At 37.5% G+C, this 21,341-nt stretch overlaps 1 protein-coding gene across 4 annotated transcripts; it reads right to left on the bottom strand.

Annotated features, from left to right (window-relative positions):
• Positions 1–408: 408 nt before the first annotated feature.
• Positions 409–19,901, bottom strand: LOC110376733 (SET domain-containing protein SmydA-8). Of its 4 annotated transcripts, none has more exons than XM_064039210.1 (11): positions 19,582–19,901; positions 13,492–13,534; positions 4,450–4,598; positions 3,938–4,075; positions 3,667–3,828; positions 3,365–3,554; positions 2,896–3,096; positions 2,304–2,536; positions 1,711–1,970; positions 1,491–1,594; positions 409–1,205 (listed from the first exon to the last, which is right to left on the bottom strand). In XM_064039210.1, the coding sequence occupies exons 2-11, from the start codon at positions 13,516–13,518 to the stop codon at positions 1,065–1,067; spliced, it is 1,605 nt and encodes a 534-aa protein (XP_063895280.1). In that variant the 5' UTR covers positions 13,519–13,534; positions 19,582–19,901; the 3' UTR covers positions 409–1,064. The 4 variants fall into 4 exon arrangements, with proteins under 4 accessions (XP_063895280.1, XP_063895283.1, XP_063895282.1 ...); XM_064039213.1 differs by having other exon boundaries at positions 4,450–4,595; XM_064039212.1 differs by lacking the exon at positions 19,582–19,901 and adding an exon at positions 14,682–14,705.
• Between the last annotated feature and the right edge of the window lie 1,440 nt (positions 19,902–21,341).

Raw genomic sequence — 21,341 nt, 5'->3', positions numbered from 1 at the left:
GAACGGATCTATAATATCTGCGCTGAACATGGGCTATGTTTTATCTGGATATGGGTACCCCGGGACGATGATACACAGCTATTTTCTTAGACGAATCTTTATCTCGATGGGCCTTAAAATTATTGATGCAAATGTTTGGTCATATTCATATTCATATCATTTGTTGCGTTCCACAAGTTTCACATGGTGTTATGTTCACCATGGTTAATGTTTTCAGGCTCATTTCATTGAAATCCACATCAACACTGTCGCTAGTAGGCCTATGCTACTTGATAGTAGGTCCGTCCCAACTTTTAGTTGGTCCATTACACCTGATAATAGGTCCCTGTAATTTCATGGCAGCTTAGTGGTAAAACAGGAACAAGGATAATTAGGAAACAGGATTTAATAAAAATAAAAAATATGGTATGAATCAAATAAATTACTTTAATGCTAAATTAGTTTACAGAAGGTTGAATAATTTTTATAAAAATATTTCACACAATATTAATGTCTTTTAGTAGAAGGAATGAATAAATAAATCTTTAACAAAAATAAATTATTATTTCCGATACGTTTTTAAGAACGATACCACATTAGAATAAATTAAAAATATGAAATGGAATATTATAGAAAACAAGAGAGTTAAACGAGAATTTCATGTAAATAGTCAGTAAATAAGGAGAATGAGAACATTTTTATTATAAAACGATAAATACCTAAAAACAATTCCACGTATTTAATTTTACCTACAATTAATAAATACACAGGTCCGCCAAAGTCCTAATTTACATAATAGCCACTACAATCGTATACGTTTTAAATATATATATTTTTTAATATTCATCATTTTTATACCAACAAAACAATTTCTACATATTATTATTGACATTTGAAATCAAAATTGGTTTACAAATTGCGAAAATATTAATTCTGTGTAAAAAAAAACTCCTTATAAAATATGACAGAATTTTTTTGACTTTGGACTTTATAATTGAGTTTACAAAATTCACAGTTCATTTCACTCCCAACCATCTGATCAATTGGCACATCTCTTCATGAACATTTCTACTGGAGGCAGGTCATCATGATATCTTGCCGATGATCTGTTCCCAGGTCTTGATCTTCTTGAGCGCGTCCCTGGCGGCGGAGGCCATCAGACCCTCGGAGGACTGGCGCGGCTCGAAGCCGAGGATGAGAGCTGACTCTGTCAGGTAGCGCACGATCTGAAATGGGAGAAAGGTATTCTAGATAGTGTTGGCGTTTACGCAGGGTGGATCGGCCGTAGTGTGCTCTGTGATCCATGCCCACAGTCCTGATTTACTTCCTTACATACACATATTATTCCCCTAAAATATTTCCCTATAAGGCAATTTCGTATATAAGGGAAACTTCCTTATGTACTCTATTTATGAATTCCCCTATCTCCTATATCTCATGTTGTTCCGTCAATACTTTTTAAGTACTTCTCTTATATAGTCATTAATGCTATCAAATGTGGCGAGTATTACCTCCTTAAGTCGGGTTCTCAAGTTGTCTTTGGTGATCGCTTTCTTTTCGAAGTCTCTCGTGGTCAGGATCATGAGAGGAGCGTGTAGCTCATATAAAGTCACACCTGGAAGAATGCACAAAAATCTGGCTTTAAAACTAGTATAATTAGAGGGGTCTATTTCAGATGATCGATTCACCAAAAAATGAGGAAATATTATATACTACCAGAAATCAACTAACCTCTCAACCTGGAGTACCCCGGCTCAATAACATCGAACGCCTTCATCAGATCCCTGCAGATTTCAATCTTCCTGTTAAGCTCGGCTTCGGGCATCTCGTGTATCATGTAGTCGGCCACCTTGCCGTACAGCTGGCTGAGCGAGTGCTTGGCGGAGAGGCACAGGTAGTGCGTGGGGTGGATGACGTTGCGGTACTTGTGTAAGAAGCCCTCGTAGCCGCGCACGTCGTTTGCGTCTATCTGCTCGAACTCGTCTGTTAGTCTGCAAGATGGAGGGGGTTTTTGTTTAGTTTTTTTTTTTGGTGTAGTATTGTACCTCCTGTGTACTCTTTTTTGTATTTCCTAAGAGACTTCACCCAACCCATATTTTTTTTCTCATACCAGTGGTTTGATCAACATATTTTGAAATCAAAGCCAGCGTTTATATTGATGACTTTATGTTCTATCCATCGATCTCACCAGACATCGAAGATTTGGATCTAGTTGCCATAGTTTTATTGCTTTCCCAAGAAACCAAACACGTCATTGTCTTTTCTGAGGAAACCAAGATACAAAAAAAAATTGCAGGACTATGAAAAATGTACGCTCTCGGTACCTCTTAAGCAGCAGCTGCACTGAAGGCGCAGTCATGGTGTACTCGCAGCCATTGTCGATACAGCGCCATATCTCAAGCGGCATGAGCGGCGCCGTGGGCAGCACGCGGCCGGCGCAGCGCGGGCAGCGGAAGGCGCTGGCGTATGTGCCCAGCTCTGTGGGGTCGGAGCAGCGCTTGCAGCAGCAGTCGAAGAATTTGCTGTGCTTTATGTGTTCACGACGTTTTAGGGTGCCCTAGATGGTTGAACATGTTAGTGTCTTTTGAGCGACAGAATTTTGATACAACGTTAAGAAGGTGTTTGCAGGGGGGTGCAACTGTGCTTATTGATATCAAGTGCGTTTGAGGGGAGTATCTGAATCCGTGTTCAATATTCAGCCTAGTAAAGAAGTATTGAACTCTTCTTGTATTGCTACGATATTTTTAAACCAGTTTGATGTCTGAACTGGTGCACAGTATTTTCACTGGTCAAATCCTTATTTTTTCATATTAAAGGCACTATTTTATACAGTATACAAAAGTGTATCAAGTTTGTGTACTCAATTTTTTTTTTAGAAAGTCAGCTTTTAGCCTTAAAAACTTTGTTATGGTATACCTGTAGCGTATAAGCATAGCACAGTGATATAAGGTCCCCTGCTTTATGCGGCACTGACGCCCTGATGGTGAGCGGGCGGCCCGGCAGCCGCTCGGCGTCGGTGTGCGTGGTGGAGGGCGTGCAGTCGTGCGCCAGCAGGTACGCGCGGTCGTACAGCGCGCGGGCGTTCGCGCCACTGCCTCCGACTTCGAAGGCGTTAACCTGGGTGTCGTGATTTTGGTGTTCTGTATCATGGGCTTCAAACATCTTGACTTATGTTAAATGAGAAATTATGTTTCGTTCTCGCACTAGTGTGCTGCATTATATGTAAAGCATTTCATTTAGGTGGAATCCTAGCTATGTATTATTTTATTAGGGCTCTCGAAGATGTCTGAACACGAGTCTGATACAAAAAGTCTGTGAATAAAGTACAAGTTATACGCTCAAAAACATATATCATATTTGCTACTATCCTATTTATGTAACTCACCTCAAGTATCCCGCACACGGTATGTATCTCCTGGTCTTCATACAGCAGCTTCCACTTCTTGAATCGCTGCACCACGTTCTTCTCGTTAATAGGCCAGATGTCTCCGCGGGCGCGTCGCAGCTCGTTGTGTGCCTCCATGGCTGACAGTGCCGCCCATTTTGCTGGGTCTGCTGTCTTTAGGAGAAGACATCTGAAACGTAACGTTGAGGAAATCAGATTTTGAACTAACAACTTTGTGCTTCAGCTTATAACTCTTGTTTGGAAAAGTTAATCATATTTATGTTGCTGTGCTAAGACCTTACCTCAAAGGCATGAGTGCTTGATAAGAGTCTTTTAAATCTTCAAGTTTGGAGTAGTCTGGAGGTATGCCCTTCAAGGTTTCGCACTCATACGTTGAGTGGCCCGTGTACTTTCCGAAGCCGGGGCACGAACTGCTGCACATCGGCCATTTGCATCCTTTACATCTGCGAAATACCATTATACAATTCCTTAGTAAACTAGAACCAGTTCTTTAACGAAAGTTTTTTTAAAGGTTAAGTGATGACTGTTGACCTAATTAGAGCTAGTACTTACTTAGTCAAGCTTGTTTCGTCCAGTTCCCGATAGCATCCGAGGCAGATGAGGCCGCAGCCAGTGCAGGGTCCCACTGCTATCGCCGGCTCCTCCACGATCACCTCACCAGGTCGGATGTCACGGTTCGCCACCAGATATCTGGAATAATAAAGAGGAAATTTTATTTCCTAAGAGAATTGGACGCAGCTAGCAACAACAGTTTGTTCCAAACATCTTTCGCACGTCATGGCTAAGTGCATTCACACATTTCGTCCAGAAATCCGAATAGTGCATAAATAGAGATGGGCTGGTAGCCAAATTGTCTACTAACACCATAAGCTTCTACAATTGCGCGGGAAAATACTAACGTCATCACAAACTTTTGCAAAGTATTTTGAGGTTGGTTTAAAGGGGATAAAGCATCACAGTAAAACCGCTGATTGAAGGTTTATCCTTGCACCTCGTGTTAGTGAATAGCTTACAGGCTTAGTTTGTTAGTGCAGGCATGAACGGAAAAAGTAATAGGTATTCACCTGCCCATAACATCTGACTCTCTGATGTCGTAGCAGACATTCTTCTTCTCGACTGGAGGTTCAGGCGACGGCTCTTCATCCTTGCAGTCATCCACGACTTCTATGATGTTCTCTTTATTCTTGCCATCGCCTTTCCCTCGCTTCTTCTGCTGCAAAACACAAACCAAATACAAATTACAATTCCAAATTTAATTCAGACATACGTACGTTTGTAAAAAATGTGCTCTCACGCAGAATATACAGCGCAGCATCCGTCAGGTAAACAAACAACTCCAGAGACTGTGTTGAGACAATTTTTTATGAAGTCAGCCGTTCTGGTGTCTACAGGAGATATACAGATGACGTTGGAGTTATGAATGAATGTGGCTGGATGCTGGTAGGCGTTGTCTAGGTGTATTTTTATTCACCACTTGACTTGGCCGTGCCAATGGCTCGATGTAAAAATCTGTTTCATAACCCTGTCAATGATTTATATGACCGTGAAATTGAGGTTGGCGGCCGCGGGACCGCTTCAGCGGTGCTATGTTTATCTACATCAAGTTCGATAGATAGCCGTGTTAATGATATGTTTGATTCCTTATGTTTAATCATGAATTCCTGAATTAACTGGCTGGACTTTAGTCAGATCGTATGCATAGAATAATTATTAATTTTCACGGAACGTAGGTACTGCAGATGTTTAAAAGTTCACATCCATAAAATCACCTACATGATGTCCTCCTAGCCGATTATCGGCTACGGCGGCTGTTCTCATTTAAGGAGATCAGCCAATTGCTCAGGACATATTATAGTGCACAAACATTTGCGCAGACACAGGTGCACTCCCTATTCCTTCACTCTCATAACCCGATGGGACGGCAAATCCGACACGACCGGAGAGAGATCAGGCGCAGGACCGACATTTACGTGCTCTCCGATGCACGGGTGTATCAATCACCAACTTCCAGGCTCCGGGCTGCTCTGTGAAAGTCTTCTAAAACCCACAAAGCGATTTCGGCCCGACTCGGGAATCGAACCCGAGACCTCGTGCTCAGCAGCCGCACTTGCGACAGCTAGACCAACGAGGCAGACGACCACCTACATATGAGTAACTTGGAAGCATGAAAGTGTTTATGGGAAAAACTACTTTCAGTAACAATTTCATACATTATTTATGAGTCCATATTTATGTCTTGTCACTAGATTTTTCACCAGTATCAGTAATATACATAGCCTTTATGCCTATTAACACATTATTAATCGGTACAATATGAGTTGCAATTGGGTCAGAATATCGAAAAATGTGTATAGTGATAGGCACCAATTTTCGTAATGACAAAATCTGTCCGTAAATCTCTCTTCACCTAGCTGCTACTACTTGTTACCGCTGTCGGAATATTATAAATAGATAAAAATCTATGATTCCACAATAATTATTATAGCTGGATCGTGTTGAACACAACTCAGTTTTTAGGAAAACCATGGCGTCCATGGTTTTCTGTCTTCTATGAGAAGGGCATGACCAATAACTTTTGAGATTTGCAAATGACAACTGAGATCAATGGTGTGCGATTTGCGAAGCAACATGATTTAAGCTAACTATACGCAACAATATTCAGATCCTGCTAATAAAGACTTCTTGATGATGGTACGATAAATAAGACAAATGTTATTATTTATTACTATTTCAATATAAAAATAATAAACGCGTTCACACTACAGTAAGCGACTGACTGGCCGCCTAGAGCCATTAACTAGCGGAAACATTCCTCACCAGATAATGGAGTCTCACAGCTAGTGTGAATGAATCCTTCACGATTCACAAAGTAATTATTGCGTAAAATATTATTGCAATATATACACATTATCTCAATGAAGCTGCTTGTTACCAAGAGTTATGGTTTCCGCCCGAAAACTAAGGAGTACGCTGAATTTTGTGCCAAATATAAAGATTTTGTAACTATTGTTGCAATGTACACAAAAAGAAGAATGATGTTTTGACAGCAATCAGCTCACCGTTATTAACTGTTATTCAATTTAACAATGTTGGCTCAGTGTTTAAGAAAAGTTTTACGTGGAATCTGGCAATAAAGGAAACAGTCTGGGTTTTGGTAATTCACGTGATGAGTCCTCTTCTCAGCAACGTTAGTTTGAACCATAAGATATAGGTCCTCAATTAATTTAATAACGATCAAAAACTCCTCTATGTTTTATATTTCCTGAAGGTTTTTTCTCTTCACCACTGACATCATAGCTTCATCACTCAATAATTCTGTAGCCCTCACTAAACCTAATGTTTCTCAATGGGTTCTAATTCTGTCCTAGTGACAATATATTAATGTTATTTTCCTTGGAATTTTATAATCCGAAGAGCATACTGTTACCACGGAATTTCTATATAACACTTTATATTATAACGTGAAAAAAACTTGGATAAATATTTATTTAAATTTTACTACGATGATAATTGAAATGAAAGTTTTGATATTTGCATCTTGTTCGTAACGACGCGCGATTTGTCACAAAGAGCTTATTGGTACGAACTTTCTTGTCAACAACTTGCATGAATAAGTAGATGCTTTCTGCACAATATATCTTATGCACTTATGACGCACTTTATTTCGCGTTAAATTCTTCAAAAATAACAAAAATGTTTATTCCAAATCAGTCAACATCATCCAAAGCTTTATAATAACTAACGCAAAATAATCGTGTTCAGTCTCCCCTCTTTCATCGCTGGCATTCAATATCGAAAGCGTCGATTATCCAATCATACTACTAACAAACGAAACAAAAATTGAAACATAACTTACGAACGTTTATTTGTGATATTGGCGCTATTATTCTTGGCAGAAGTTAACCCGTGTAGAAATAACTGAGCCTCGGCCACTATTGTTCGCAACGACCGTTGGATACAGTTCAAATTGTAACTACATTGTGTTTAACTGTACTACCTACTAGTAGCCTGGGGTTCCGTCTTTTAAGAAATTTTGCGCATCTTATAAAAAGTCACCGAATACATGTCAAATAACAAATTATAAATAGTTGAAGTTAAAAGTTTTAGTTGGCTTTTCAAGTTCACATTAAGTTTGATGTTTTCTTGTTCCGTTAGCTCCAAAAGCCATTTCTCTTTTCGTTTCCCTTTTAAAATTTATTATAGCTTAAAATAATTCCCAGCAGTCACTTCCCCAAAATTTTCATGAAATATAAGACTTGGTCGCACGCGCGAAACCCAAACAACATTTACGAGGGCGTCAAATCAAAACGTTGACAAAACGCGCAACAAAACTGCTAAAATCTCGTGCCAAAAAACGCCAAATATAATTTTAATTGCCGAAAGGTGGCAGATCGCCAGCGACACAATCATTCTCATTACTGCTCTGTATATTGTGATCGATCCCCAGCACGAAGAGAGCTACATTCTTTTATAATTTTCCACGGTTAGCTTAGCACCGAACAAAATAAACATAAAAGAAAATTAATGAGAACATTGTTGGTCGCGTAGCGCGAAAATCTAAAAACTTGCTGTTGAAGTAGGTATTCTTGTTTCGCATGTTTGTTGAAGATTGATCTTATGAAATTAGTTAATAGGTATTTGATAACAATTTCATTGTAATGGTTTCCTGAATGTTAAAGTTAAAGGCCAACTTCCAACCATCAGTATTCATTGATCTACCATGATCTTCGACCAACAATAGTACATGATTATTGTCTCAGAGGATGGGTTTAAACTACAATATATTATTACGTTGTGTTAAATTCTCCGATCTGCCCCATATACAAGAATCACCATTACTTTACAACATAGCCTTCAAATCGAGGATACACGAGATGCGAATAAATTGCTAGATGATTTATGACACCTATCTAAAGATAGAAAGTGGTCGTGAATGTTCGCACCACGTCACGGAACCACAAACATTATTTTTATCCAAAAGGTTCATGTGTATATGACAGGCATTTTACTTTACTGATGTCAAGTGCTGTCACATTGTAAGGGAAGATGGGAGAGCTTTGTGAACCAAGTTTTGGTAAAAGGCCTGACTTGTTATAAATCTGGAAATCTCACATCCTCCAAATACTTTTAGTAGGTCTCAAACTTATATATCACATGATTTATCGTGTTGCTTAATCAGGTGTCATCATAAGCTTCAACTACTTATTTTTTATGAGTGAAACTTCTAAACTTTTCATCTTGTGATAAATTCGAGAACCCAAGAGTTATGATTTCATGCACGTTCACGCATTTATGACTATGCTAGTACTAGAACGAATCTGTTCGTTGTTTATTATAAAAATAATGAAGATTGTATCTTGTCGAAATTATGATTGAAGCTCTCTTGATCTCTTCTCACTATGCAATAAATATACATATATTAGGAAGATCGAGAGATCGATGAGGTGATTGGAACTTTTATTTTCGTGTGGGATGAGTTTTTAACTTCTACATTCCTCGTTTATGAGCCGACAGCTGTACGTCTTATTTGAGCTGCAGTTTTTGAATCACTTAGTAACAGAAAATAGATTGATGAATCATTCTTTCTTTTAAGTAGGTATGTACTAGGCGTAAACCGCTTTTTGTAAGTACATATTTGGAGGAGGAAATCCTTCGCTTCAATTATTCGCATCAACATCAAAGACATCCACACCATCACTCAATTTCCTTAAAAGTCTAGTGAACAGAGTATTGTTCCGCCAGAGCTCGCCATTTTCCACCAGCTGATGGGCTGTCATCGACGGCCGGCGCCTATTGACAGACGCGGCCGAACAGACGACTGTGCTAATTATACCAGTCGCATGATACCGATACTAACTACCATCATTTATATATAGCTACATGTTTCTATGGACCTCAAAAACTAAAATGTGAATTATTTGGATGTTGTAGTTTCAAGTAAATTAATTTACCCAACAGCGGGTCTCCATTTAGGATTAAGTACCAGTTTTCTCATCTCCGAGGAATCCTTCCTTATGACCCGGAAATTAGCTCTCTTCATAGCTGATATCTTTCCATTACAACATGACTCCTTATACAAACCTACGGCTACGTAGGTAATTATATTCCTAGTATGCTCAACCGCAATGCATTATTTGTGACGACTAGCGCACAGGATTTCCCAAATTATTTCGGTGCCTGCGTTTAGTCAGAAAAAGATTTCTTTCTATACTTACCACGAACAGAAATGAATGAATGTGTCTAATTTTAGTCTTTCATCCACCAGGTACCGGAACCAGCCATAATTGCGCGTCAATCATTCGGATGACTGTTTGACATCTTGTGAATGAATGTTACAGCGGCCATGTTAATGACGAATGACGTCGATTTCTCTCTTTCTTGAACAAACTATATGTATTATCTATGAACAAACTTTACTATGGGCTACCTGATTGCTTAGAGCATTTTTATTCTTTGGAATAAAATATTGGTTCATGTCCAGTTTTAACCTCAAGGTTTAAAAGGGTTAGCACGTAGGTTCCTAATGTTTCACGTCGTTACGTATTTGCAAAACATGGCCGTGGCCTAATTAGCCTCGTCACCAAACTATTTTTGATACGTCTCAAGAGACAAGAAAAACGGCTCTGAAAATTTTCCTTTCACAAACAATCACCATGCCTATTTATAATCTTGAGCTTATTTTAGACTGTACCCTGGGGAAGGAACCCCCAGGGTACAGTCTGAGGCACTTTTCTGGAAAATTGTTTTAAGAGCCGAAAACGAAGGTAAACATTCTCTCGTGAATTTCAATCAAGGGATTGTCAATTTGACCCACGGTCTAGCGTGGTGATCGATGTTAGATGGTCTTTTCTTTGTAAGAGAAAGAGCCCTGGTATGTAATAAATGGGATAGAAATGACGATAATAATTATAATGACCGAACTCAATCACAGCACGATCACTCTCGTCAGCAACAAAAACCAGGGTAAAGGCTGGATTTAATTTAGCAATCTAATCCCCGGTGCTTTCTCTGGCGTCGTCAAGGCTATCATTTTAATCGAGTTCTATTTCCACGTAGACGATATCGGTCTATTGTTTGTTCGCGACAGCGGACCGACGGCTGTCATGTAGGACACACGAGCGGGCCCCCTGCCAACTGCCCGCCGCTATGACGTGACTTATCATAGTCTACACTATGCATTATGTTTAATGGACTAGTAAATACTGTTTGTTTTGGTAAACGGATTATTATTACTGTCTCAGCTGTCATAAGCATCTGTTGAATTCGTGATATTCTAAGATATCCAGTTCTTTGTATTTCACCTACATCTGTCAAATCAGCTGTCTGGGAAACCGTCTGGTTTCCGGTGAGGTAATACGCTCATTTTATACAAAGCTGCATTAAAGCTATCGTATCATTATTTGATCCATTTGGGACTCATTAAAGCTACACATATTATATAATATACAATATACATAGTACAGACTTTAACAAGACTTTGAAGTTCAAGTTGAAAACTCCCTAACCTACTGCGTTCATAATAAAGTATTAATTGTTTATGTTGTAAATATAGGCAGACACATGTGTTGACGTGATAATAACTAAAATATACTTCGTAAGTTCTTCGGAAATGATGTCACGACATCTTGTTGCCAAATCTCGATATTACAACACAGCAGTAAACATAAAGTTAAACCACATTTACCTATAAAACGTCTAATTTAATCTGATGGAATTTTGATGGCTATGACTTTATTTATTAGCACAGATAAAGGAATTCCTGGAGTAGCCATAGACCTAGTGATGATTGAAAATCTAAAATTGTTTTGTGTCCCTGACTAAAGATTTCTTTTTAGTAAAAAACAGACTTTTGTAAAAAGAATTCCTTCAAAAGTTATTCCCTAAAGAGTGTTACGAATTTTTCTCCCACGTTTTCAAATGAACATAATCTAAATATTTTCTTTCTTAGCAAACGAGATTATGAAAACAAGAATATACACTGCAGTGTAAATATTTTCGTTTTATCGACAGCTGTCATTTTCTATCTCTTGTGTATACGAGGTCAATACGACACAAATCGTAACTCTACAAAAATCAACATGGAATACTGATGGTAGGTGTTTATTGTTTTAGTGCAGTAATAACATAAAATTCTAGACATATTTATAATGTTGATTTGCTCCACATTATCCAGAAGTTGGTAAGAATATTGGCAATATAAAAATCTGGTAACAAGACTTTGAAATAACAGCGCGTGCATAGGTCAGCTATACTAATATTATAAAGAGGAAAACTTTGTTTGTTTAGTTGTAATGAATAGGTTTAAAAACTACTGGACAGTTTTTAAAAATTCTTTCACCATTCGAAAGCTACATTATCCACGAGTAACATAGGCTATATTTTATCCCGGTACGGGCTGTAGTTACCACGGGACGCGGGTGAAACCGCGGGAAAACGGCTAGTATGTCATATAGTCATAATGTAAAAGTGAAAGGATAACTTAAAAATTAAACAAAATATTTAAAGCTGAATAAAGTTTTTTGGTGTTCTTCTCTTAGTTTGCAATTTTGGAGTGAACATAATATTGCAGTGCATCGCCGCAGCTGCCAACAGAAATAGCCATCTTGTTATCTCAAAACCAAGGGCTAATTGGACTTATGATGCCAAAATGCCATTATATTTAGACAGCCTTACGTAATAGAGGTTACCTCGCAAGTTTGTGAAAATCGAAACCAAATTAAAGTTTAATTTGATGTTATAGAGGCTGGTGGTTGCGATGAACGTAGCTACCGCTAAGTATCGTGGGAGACAGCTGAGTAATAGGTGGGTACCAAACTGACAACATTATTTTCTTGAATTTTGGTGTTGTGTTATTAGTAACCTAAGTAAGTATCATCAAAAGCTAAGTAAAAAAAAAGTATTTCCTCTATAAGTACCCATTCACAAACTCATGTAAAACACCTAATTCAAGACGACGCTATCGTTATGGTGTCCAAAACGATTAAAGCTGGGAAACGGACTCGCGTGTCGCATCTCGATTCGTCTCGATTAATTGACGGCTCGCTTCCCCGCATTCTGGTCCAGATAGATAGCACGTCGAACTCGGATGAACTAACTGAATGAAGGTGACAGCTGACAGATTACAACCGATAGATTGACGAGATCCACATTTATTATTGGTGCAGTTTGATTACTCTGATGCAATCTCTACTGCACTGATTTATTGCAATGTTCATTTAGTGACCCGGGATTTTTTAAGATTTTATACAGTAAAAATATAAGCAAACGCACCTGAATAATAGGAAGGGACACTCCTTGTGTTAAGGTATGAATTTTATAAAGATAGTAGGTACTGTTTGTAGATAATTATACGAGATATTTATATCGATATGTATCTATCGGAAAGCGAAGAGAGATTAGAGAATCTTTGTCATTTTCTAACGTCGAAATTAATTGCCCTATAGCACGTTACAAGCTGCTGATGAGTCTTAATTTAAAAGTTTAAGGGAGTGGGTAAATGTACCTAATCCTATAAAAAAGATGCCTATTCCATGACACAGGAAAATATCCTATGTACAGGAGAATTTTCTTCCAAACTAGGTGCCACATTTCCTACAGCAGTGCACCACCGCCATGGCGCTGCCCAAGCACGCCAGTGCTGGCGCGCACTATCAGCACGTTATCAATCAGTGGCAGAGTTGCCAGCCTGCCAAGTGCCAGCGTGCCGGCGTGGCGCGCGTGCCAGTGGAGGGCAAATTGCGGGCCGCTCGTGTGTGGTACTGGCATTTGTATTGCTGATGGAAAATTGAGTTTGTATTGGGTGTTGCTGCTGTAGGCAGACAAGATGTTTGAAAAAGTCGTTCATAGCATTTGCAGAAATGATTGTCGCGTTGCGTAAGTTACGGTGAACTGAACAGATTTTCAATGAAAAGTACTGGAAAGAGTTTTAACACCGAAGTCTGACTATGTAAACCTACATACTCCGTGGCCCTAGGGTTGTCTCTGTGACCCTTTGGAATTGGCTCTACGCTGTGACAACTACTGTACAGACTGATGATATTGTTTATAATCTAGATTTCTTATTTAGGTTGCTCTTCAAAATTTAATAAAAAAATGTTCATACAAACCTTTTTCTTATGTGACTTCTTGTTCATATCGCCCGGGTGTGCCCTGTAACAGAATACAGACGGTGAATGTTTTGATACACAAATCACGGCAATATAATGGGTCACAGCTGTTTCAGTGTCGCCTTTTCGTTCCGAAATATTCCCTGTCGCAGACTGCAACAATAATATAACGTGGTTCGAAGAAATTCAACACAACGCTATTGAATAACTAAGAAACTATTCATTAAACAGTTTTCTTCTTAATCATTCAGTTCAAAAATTGCCTTCTTCAGTTACCATTAGTTACCCCAAACAATTTAACGATCTTCTCAGCATAGGTTTTCCATCAACACAAAATAATCATTTTATAATGAAGTTCGCAAACGAACAAATGCCTTATTAAATTAAACCTACATACTTAGTCATTTTATATAATATACCTCTATAATTATTGAAAATTACATAAATAATTATAAAACTAAATATTTCATGTTTGTGTTCTTTCAGTGGATCATAAATGTACTACTACTTACTTTTACCGTTTATATCGTAGTCGTTTTCACTTTTCATTACGCTTGCGCGTACCTAGCCATTGTATCACAAAATCCACCAGGAATTTCTGGCACTACGAACTGCGACAATAAACGTACAAACGTAGTTACCTATGTACGTACATTTACAATGCAAATGCCGTACCTAATGACAATAGCCAGTACGTATAGTTGGCAGCCGCTTGAGGAGTGCTATTAAATTATATTAGCGCACCAGACAGATGCAGCTGTTCAACCGGATAATATAATTCCTTTATCACCCTGTAATACTTTAAGATCACAATTACTGTCATGGATGAACACCTCACTGCGTGGCCTAATTGTTATTGCATAATTACTAAACTATTCCAATTTGAAAGAAACTGAAACATTTATTTGGCAATGTAGGCAAGACAAGATATGCGTTCACATTTCCCCAAAAATAAAAGTGATGTCTTGTAATTTACAACTGTCACGAAGGGCGGGAAATATCATTAATGAAAAATGCGCAGAAGTTTCTTCATATTTAGTTACTCAGTTAATTTCGTTAATAAAACAGCACAACTTCGACAAAACCGTGACGAAATCAAACTGGTCGTAAGCTATACCTACATAAAATCGTTTCAAAATGTTCAGCTCGTGCTTTTGTTTAAAGGCACGCTTCTAAATTCCTCCACTCACAATTTAATTTAATGTGTCGTCCATTTTGACGCGGAGAAATCGGCCCGTTGCGAAACACCAACCGTTACTAATTGAATATACCAACAGACATGGAGGATCAGCAGGAAGGTTGTTTGTTTTTCTTTCTTTTAGCGTTAAGAGCTCTCGGCTATTATAATGAGTCGAAGTATTGTTTACTAGAATCGTAAGAGGGATTCTAGGTTGCAATAATAACTCTCATAGTTAGCGGAACTTCAAACATTGTCATTGTTTAGACATTGGAGCTATGTTTAGAAGCCACATGGGTTTCCACAAATCGCATCAACAGGATAGTCTGTCCAGACTGTTGGAAAGAGGTCTTTCCTAGAAGCAGATCATAGCTACCAGAAAATGTCGGCGTAAAACACTAATGATGATTTTGTTTTTGATAATAAATACACAGAGAAGCTGAAACTGTTTGCACATACAAGTTTTTATATATTACTGAAATCCCTTTCTCAGACTTAGGTAATGACCATCTTTCTTTTCAACAATGATCCTACAGTAAATTGGGTCTAATGTATTTGTTCGAGTAAAACTAAAAGCTTCGTATTGAAACATGTCGCAAACATGCTACTTTTATCTGGAACAGTTTTACATCAATAGATTCGGTTAGCGGCAGTAAAGTCGCGTACAAATAGGCTGAATGGCCGTGCATCATTGCTCTGTTTAAAAACGTTTGACTTTTGCTGCCGCGTAAATAACACTAATGGGAATCTCGTTTCTAATGTTACGACTTTGTTAAAAGTTTGGTAAAATCGACTTTGTTAAAAGATTGAGTTTAATATTTTTCGATATGTAGCTAGGTACCAATGGCGGGGTTACGAGGATGTAACCCAGGTTCCAGGAACCTTATTAATTAAGGTACTTTATAATGGACCATTTATTTTTTATTATCTCTTGCCTATACCAAATTGGTTAGCTTTAAATAAATCTGCATATGTAAAAACACTACATCCCTAATGTGTGTAACATGTGTATCACGGCACATTTTTCCTCATCGTCAATGACGATCATAAAAAAAACATTAACTGCCGCAATTTAATTATAAACACTGTATTCCATGTTCATCACAATCTCAACTTCAATAAACAAGCAACAATCAAATAAAAACAAATGCAGGGTTTTATTGCGGCGGAGCTGCGTACATCGAAGATATACAATTCGCCATATTATCATAACCTTAGCCGTAAAGTAAATCAAATTTTGGCGTTGAATGTTTGCCAATGCGTTTAAATAAACTGCCCATTGGGTGTATTGTGAGACAGGGCCATTTGGCCGGCATCGCACGGCGCGCAAACTTCCCATTCGATCGATGTTTTCCCTTTCGAAAGTATAAACAAATACTGGTTTGGGAAACGTTTTGATGTGTCAAACAAACAGAATTAATCACGGCATTAACGTACAGAGTGCAGTTACTGGCCTCATGTGTTTCTACGTGTGGTTTTAGAAGTACCGCTGAGTACTACTTGTACAAATGTGTAAACTTTTGCTAAATAGGTTACGGTGGGTTTGGTTTACTTATTGAAATAGTAAGCGTGTACTCTATGCTAAATTGACGATTTTTATCTTTATATTATAAGAACCTAGGTAGGTACTTATTTCTTGGGCATAAAGGTGTTTTACGGTGACTGTGCCTTCCCATCTTCCATTGTGGATATTCGCAATCTTGTTCAATAGATAAAATGTTAAATGATAAAATGAGAAAAAAGTTCTCCACAACCAACGAAAAGGTTGTCCAACATTTATCTTCATAGAATGTCTACCCAATAGCTTGAAATATGAAAATATGCCGTAGATTTATATCCCAAAATATTATAAATTACGCCTATAGCGTTGTGTGAAAGGAAATGATTTATTTATGTCTTCCTCTGACAAATTCTGACGGCAAATATTTTACTTTACAGCTGTTAGAAATGTTACGAACAAACGTATCTGACTGTAATATCATGCACGTTTGTGTAGAAAATATATGAGTTTTGGTGTATGACAAGACTTAGTGGATAGTTGGAACCAATTTTTCATCATAAAATGAGTACAACACTGCAGTTCTAATAAAAACCTGGAAAGTCCAGGGCTAGTACTGAAAACGTAAAATGATTCAATTTTTAAATATTCTATAATGCATATGCTGGTGCGATAGTGATATTTTCTTGGAAGTACCTACTTTCTATGCTGAAGCTTTATTTGCCTGGACGCCCAAAACTCTGGAATCATTTAGGTAAATGCTGGACCGTTTGAAAATTTTTCTCAGAGACAGGGCTTATTTGTCGAGGAAGACTAAAGGCTAATTATAAGGATATTTGGGTGAAACCGCTGCAGAAAACTAGCTAAACATTAATCAGCAAGGACATTTCGAAAGGACGTTCTATTTCACGACTGCTTTCTCATTCCAAAATGTTAACAGTCAAAGATCAAATAGGGATCGCAAGCATTATTAGCTGAAAGTGTCATTGTTCCTGAAGGCGACGGCAAATGATGACGAAGAGATGCGGTGGCGGCCAATCTGTCACGCGGCCGACGTGAGAGATGTCCTCTTGTACGCAGACAAACTAACTAACTATGAGCGAGTTGTTATAATATTGCTTTTATTTTATATCATAATATTGCATCTCTGGGTTACTGTTGAGAATGGTTTATGAGGCAACCTTTTGAAACTTTATGAGGAAACTTAACTATAGGATGGAGTTTAGACTATGGTACTGGCAAAAATTCTCCTCGTGTAGTGTTAGGCTTTTATTTAGCTTGTGTAATCATTCAGATACTGGAGAATATCTAGTGAGTTTAAAGGGAGCTAAAGTAATTATTCTAAAAGGCAATTTAAATCCAGTAGGAAGATCTACAATTAAATTGTTATTCCATATCTATTTTTATCAGCATGCAGTTGCATCTGATACCGTTAAACACGGCTCTTCAATATAACCTCGCTTGAGATGAAATGCCTACTATTGAAGCACTTCATCATAAATCATAGCTCTTGGCTCTAGCATCAATAGACATGCGCACGCGCCGGTAGATACTGACTGCAGATAAAGTAATTAATATTCCCGCTGATATTATCTAACATTTATGGAAATACACGTTGCTGTGTTTATATAATAGTAGAATTTGTAGAAGTATATTATGCTTTGTGTTTGAGAACCACACGTGTAGTAATGAGTGATGGGAAGTTTATTTATCATACCTCTCTTCCATATCTAGGTAAATAGTTATGTTGAGTATAATACTGTAATTTGCTGTAATTTACGCAACTTTTTTTTCTTTTTTGTAGTATGTCGTTTTTTTTTATTTTTTTTTTGTTTAGAAATGCGACACATTATTTCAGGGATTATGCCAAATGCACACTATAAACACGATAATTGAATTCCTTAATTAACTTTCGGAGAGCCGCTAGCAATTTACTATTTTGACGTTATGCGGAGTCATTTACCGTACTTAATTGTATTATATCGTAAAACGAAAATAAAATTATAAATACAATACTTTTTCTGTGTCTAAAAATCATCGTAGGTAACTGCTACGCGCTACGAGTTATCCTTAGGCGTAGCTTGTAGCAGCTACAATACCCTTGTGGTCTGTTCGTAGCCCGTAGCACGTAGCAAATCTTTGACACTATTTTCTTTACGATTTAATTTTCAATTTGCATGGAATCCTGTACTTGTTTATACCACTACAAATCATTACCTGAATTTCATAACGTTCTGTGATGAACTTACTTAAAGTATTCCTGTAAAGCTGTTTTTTTTTTTGGATTTTGCAGAACTACGACAATTATTTTTTTAAAAATATTGAAACTAAGATGAATTGATACCTCCGTCTTAGTAAAAGTTAAAGAGCCTAACAACTGTGCACTGTGACCATAAGAAGTCGAGAAAATCGGAAAAACGTAGGCGGGCAATGCGACTAACTGACTCGGGGGCCTCGTGCGGGTGAAACCGCCGGGAACAGATAGTGTACCTTACTGTTGATGAAAACTATAATTATGTGCGACAAGAACATAAAAACAACGAGGCATGTTCGAATAAGTATTTACTGAAATTCTATCAATATAACAGGTGAAGAACAACAATCCACAGAAACATTAATTCTGAAAATCGCGATTGAAAAATCAGGGCAATAAATTGAGCGGTATATCGAGTGAAAATAAACAAATGTCTTGTTTTATAAACGAGCGAGTATTGTTAGTGTAATTAATTTTATTCATTCATACTTGTATTGCGTCTTTAAATAAAATAATAATAAATATCCGCCTTGGGGTGTATTTTACGATGTGCATCGTATTTATTTGTTTTGTACACCGTACGGTGTATCGCTGTTAAGCCTGCAGTGGTTTGTGTAGTTAGTTGCTGACGCTACTTCTCTCATATCTAACACTATAATCTCCTAGTATTGAGTTTGTGCATCCTATTACAGATAAGTTAGAATACTATTTGGACAATAAATCCCGTTGAATTTAGATCCTAAGATATAACTTTGGATTCTGAGGATTATTTGATATTTATCGATCCAGTTCACTGCGACTGAATTTCCTAAGAATGGTTTTCATAAATCTCAACAGTATCTACGTAGGTAGGTACTATGACGATTTAAATAACATGGTTTTATTGAAAAACGTTAGTGTGAGTAATATTTTGTTAAAATACCTAGAAGCAGTAACTTAAATAAGAATTCTCTAACTGTGGTTGTAATATTTATATTCTTACCTACAGTTAACTTTGCTTCTCGGTATTCTGATTTCCACAATGAATTAGGATAAAGTCACATACCTAGTGAACAAATGTTTTAACATTCGAAGTTATAATTAATTTACGTGCAGCATTCAGAAAAAAATCTAAAGCTTGTAATTTGGTAACAAAATAATTAAATCAAAGTATCAACAAACCTTTATTATCGGATCCGGTAAAACACTTATCACTTAAATTCCAACTAATCAACTTAAATCCTTAATTAATTCCGTCTTAATCATCTGTCATTCACATCACTGAAAAATGGACGCCGAAAATATGGCGGGAAAAAGTTTAGGGTTCGCGCGCGCGACCGTTAACACTGGCACAACACACTGTTATGCCGGACCGAGGACTGACACAATAAAATTAAGCATTTACACTGTGAACCGACTCACGAGACGTTTTCGTAATATCCATAGCAGATTGCAATGTGCGCCCATTTATTGAGAGTTAATTTGGCAACGGAGGCATGCCAAATGGTGCGCCACGCTCTGCCTCAAGTGAGCTGCCTAATGATGACAAAGAAGTACCTACGACTCTGGAGAAAGAAGTATAGCCAAAGGAACATGATTCTCTTTGATGTAAAACGACTCTGAATTGATCGTTAAGGTCGTAACCTATATAACTCTGATAATTTTATACCACTTTCATAAATTTTGAGTGTCTTCTTTGCAATTAATGTGGCAGCTTTAGGTTTTGATTTATTGATTATTCGCTCGTTTACATTTTGACCGCAATCTTACATGAATTTATGTAAAGGGCAATTTAATAATGTGGTGCCGAGTAAAATATCGAGCTTTAATATGTTCACAGCTAATACCTAAGGACTGTCTTGACTACGAGTGAGTAACATGATTATGTATTGTGTTTTCTTATAAAAAGTTATGAGTCTCTTACTCAATTAAACCGCCCTTGCAAGTTGCAAATATTACCTGTTGTTATGACTGAAATACCTTAATTCAGAGATCCATCAACTTATTGTACTTAGATCATTTTTGGCTATCGATCTCCCACATTTTTTTCCGGAAAACCACGTCTTGAAAGTCACATACAAGCAATGCAAGCATGTCGGAAGGTCGTAGATTCATTTAACTAGATAAGATAACCTAATGAAAAAAGGTACCAACTACAAGGAAGCTATTACCTCAGGTGATGATTTTCCCGGATATATGTATGATGAACATGTTTGTTCCAAAGCATGTGACTGTAATCCCGCTAAAAGTGTTGTTTGTTTAAACAAGAGTTCCCAGAAAGATTCGTCAATCTCTTTTAAACTAGATGTTTCAGTTACAACAACAAGTTATTTCGCACACATCATATCCGTTAAACCTTTGATGAATTTGTGAATCACAATCGTGGAAGCTGGAACGTCGGGAGAACACGAAATCCCCTTTTAAAAATATGACTAATGTAGATAGGTATAACAGGAATGGTTTGAAACTCGAAATGTTTTATTTAAACATAGTTGAATTCGGTGGATTGATTTTCAATAAGTTATCTGTAAATCCTCCTAACAATACAATTCAGGAACTTGTGGTGTAACTACTGCGTGTGTGTAGTAATTAACTATCTGTACCTTAGTACCAAATGCCTACCCTCATAGCACGTGTTGCAATAATTTACAGAACACTATCGCGATTCTGAATAAAATGACAGCTTAACCAAATCGTAGGGAGAAAGGGTATTTTCCTCGAAATAAAATGCGCCTAAGCCGAAAATAAATAATATTAATTTCTTGCCCACTGTCAAGTCACAACATTTCTTGAAAATCATTAAATAAAGACGTCAGATGCTATTAGATAGCAGCGTGGCACATTCCGCCATCGTATTTATTATAGTCGAATCGGGCTGCTCTTTTAATAGACCTGTCTCTACGAGGGTACCTACAGGAAGAATAATAAACAAAGGAGGGTCA

The sequence above is a fragment of the Helicoverpa armigera genome, chromosome 18 (genome assembly GCF_030705265.1).
Source record: "Helicoverpa armigera isolate CAAS_96S chromosome 18, ASM3070526v1, whole genome shotgun sequence".
Lineage (NCBI taxonomy): Eukaryota > Metazoa > Arthropoda > Insecta > Lepidoptera > Noctuidae > Helicoverpa > Helicoverpa armigera.
Note: the sequence above shows the minus strand (reverse complement) of the source record. Positions and strands in the feature narration are given on the sequence as shown.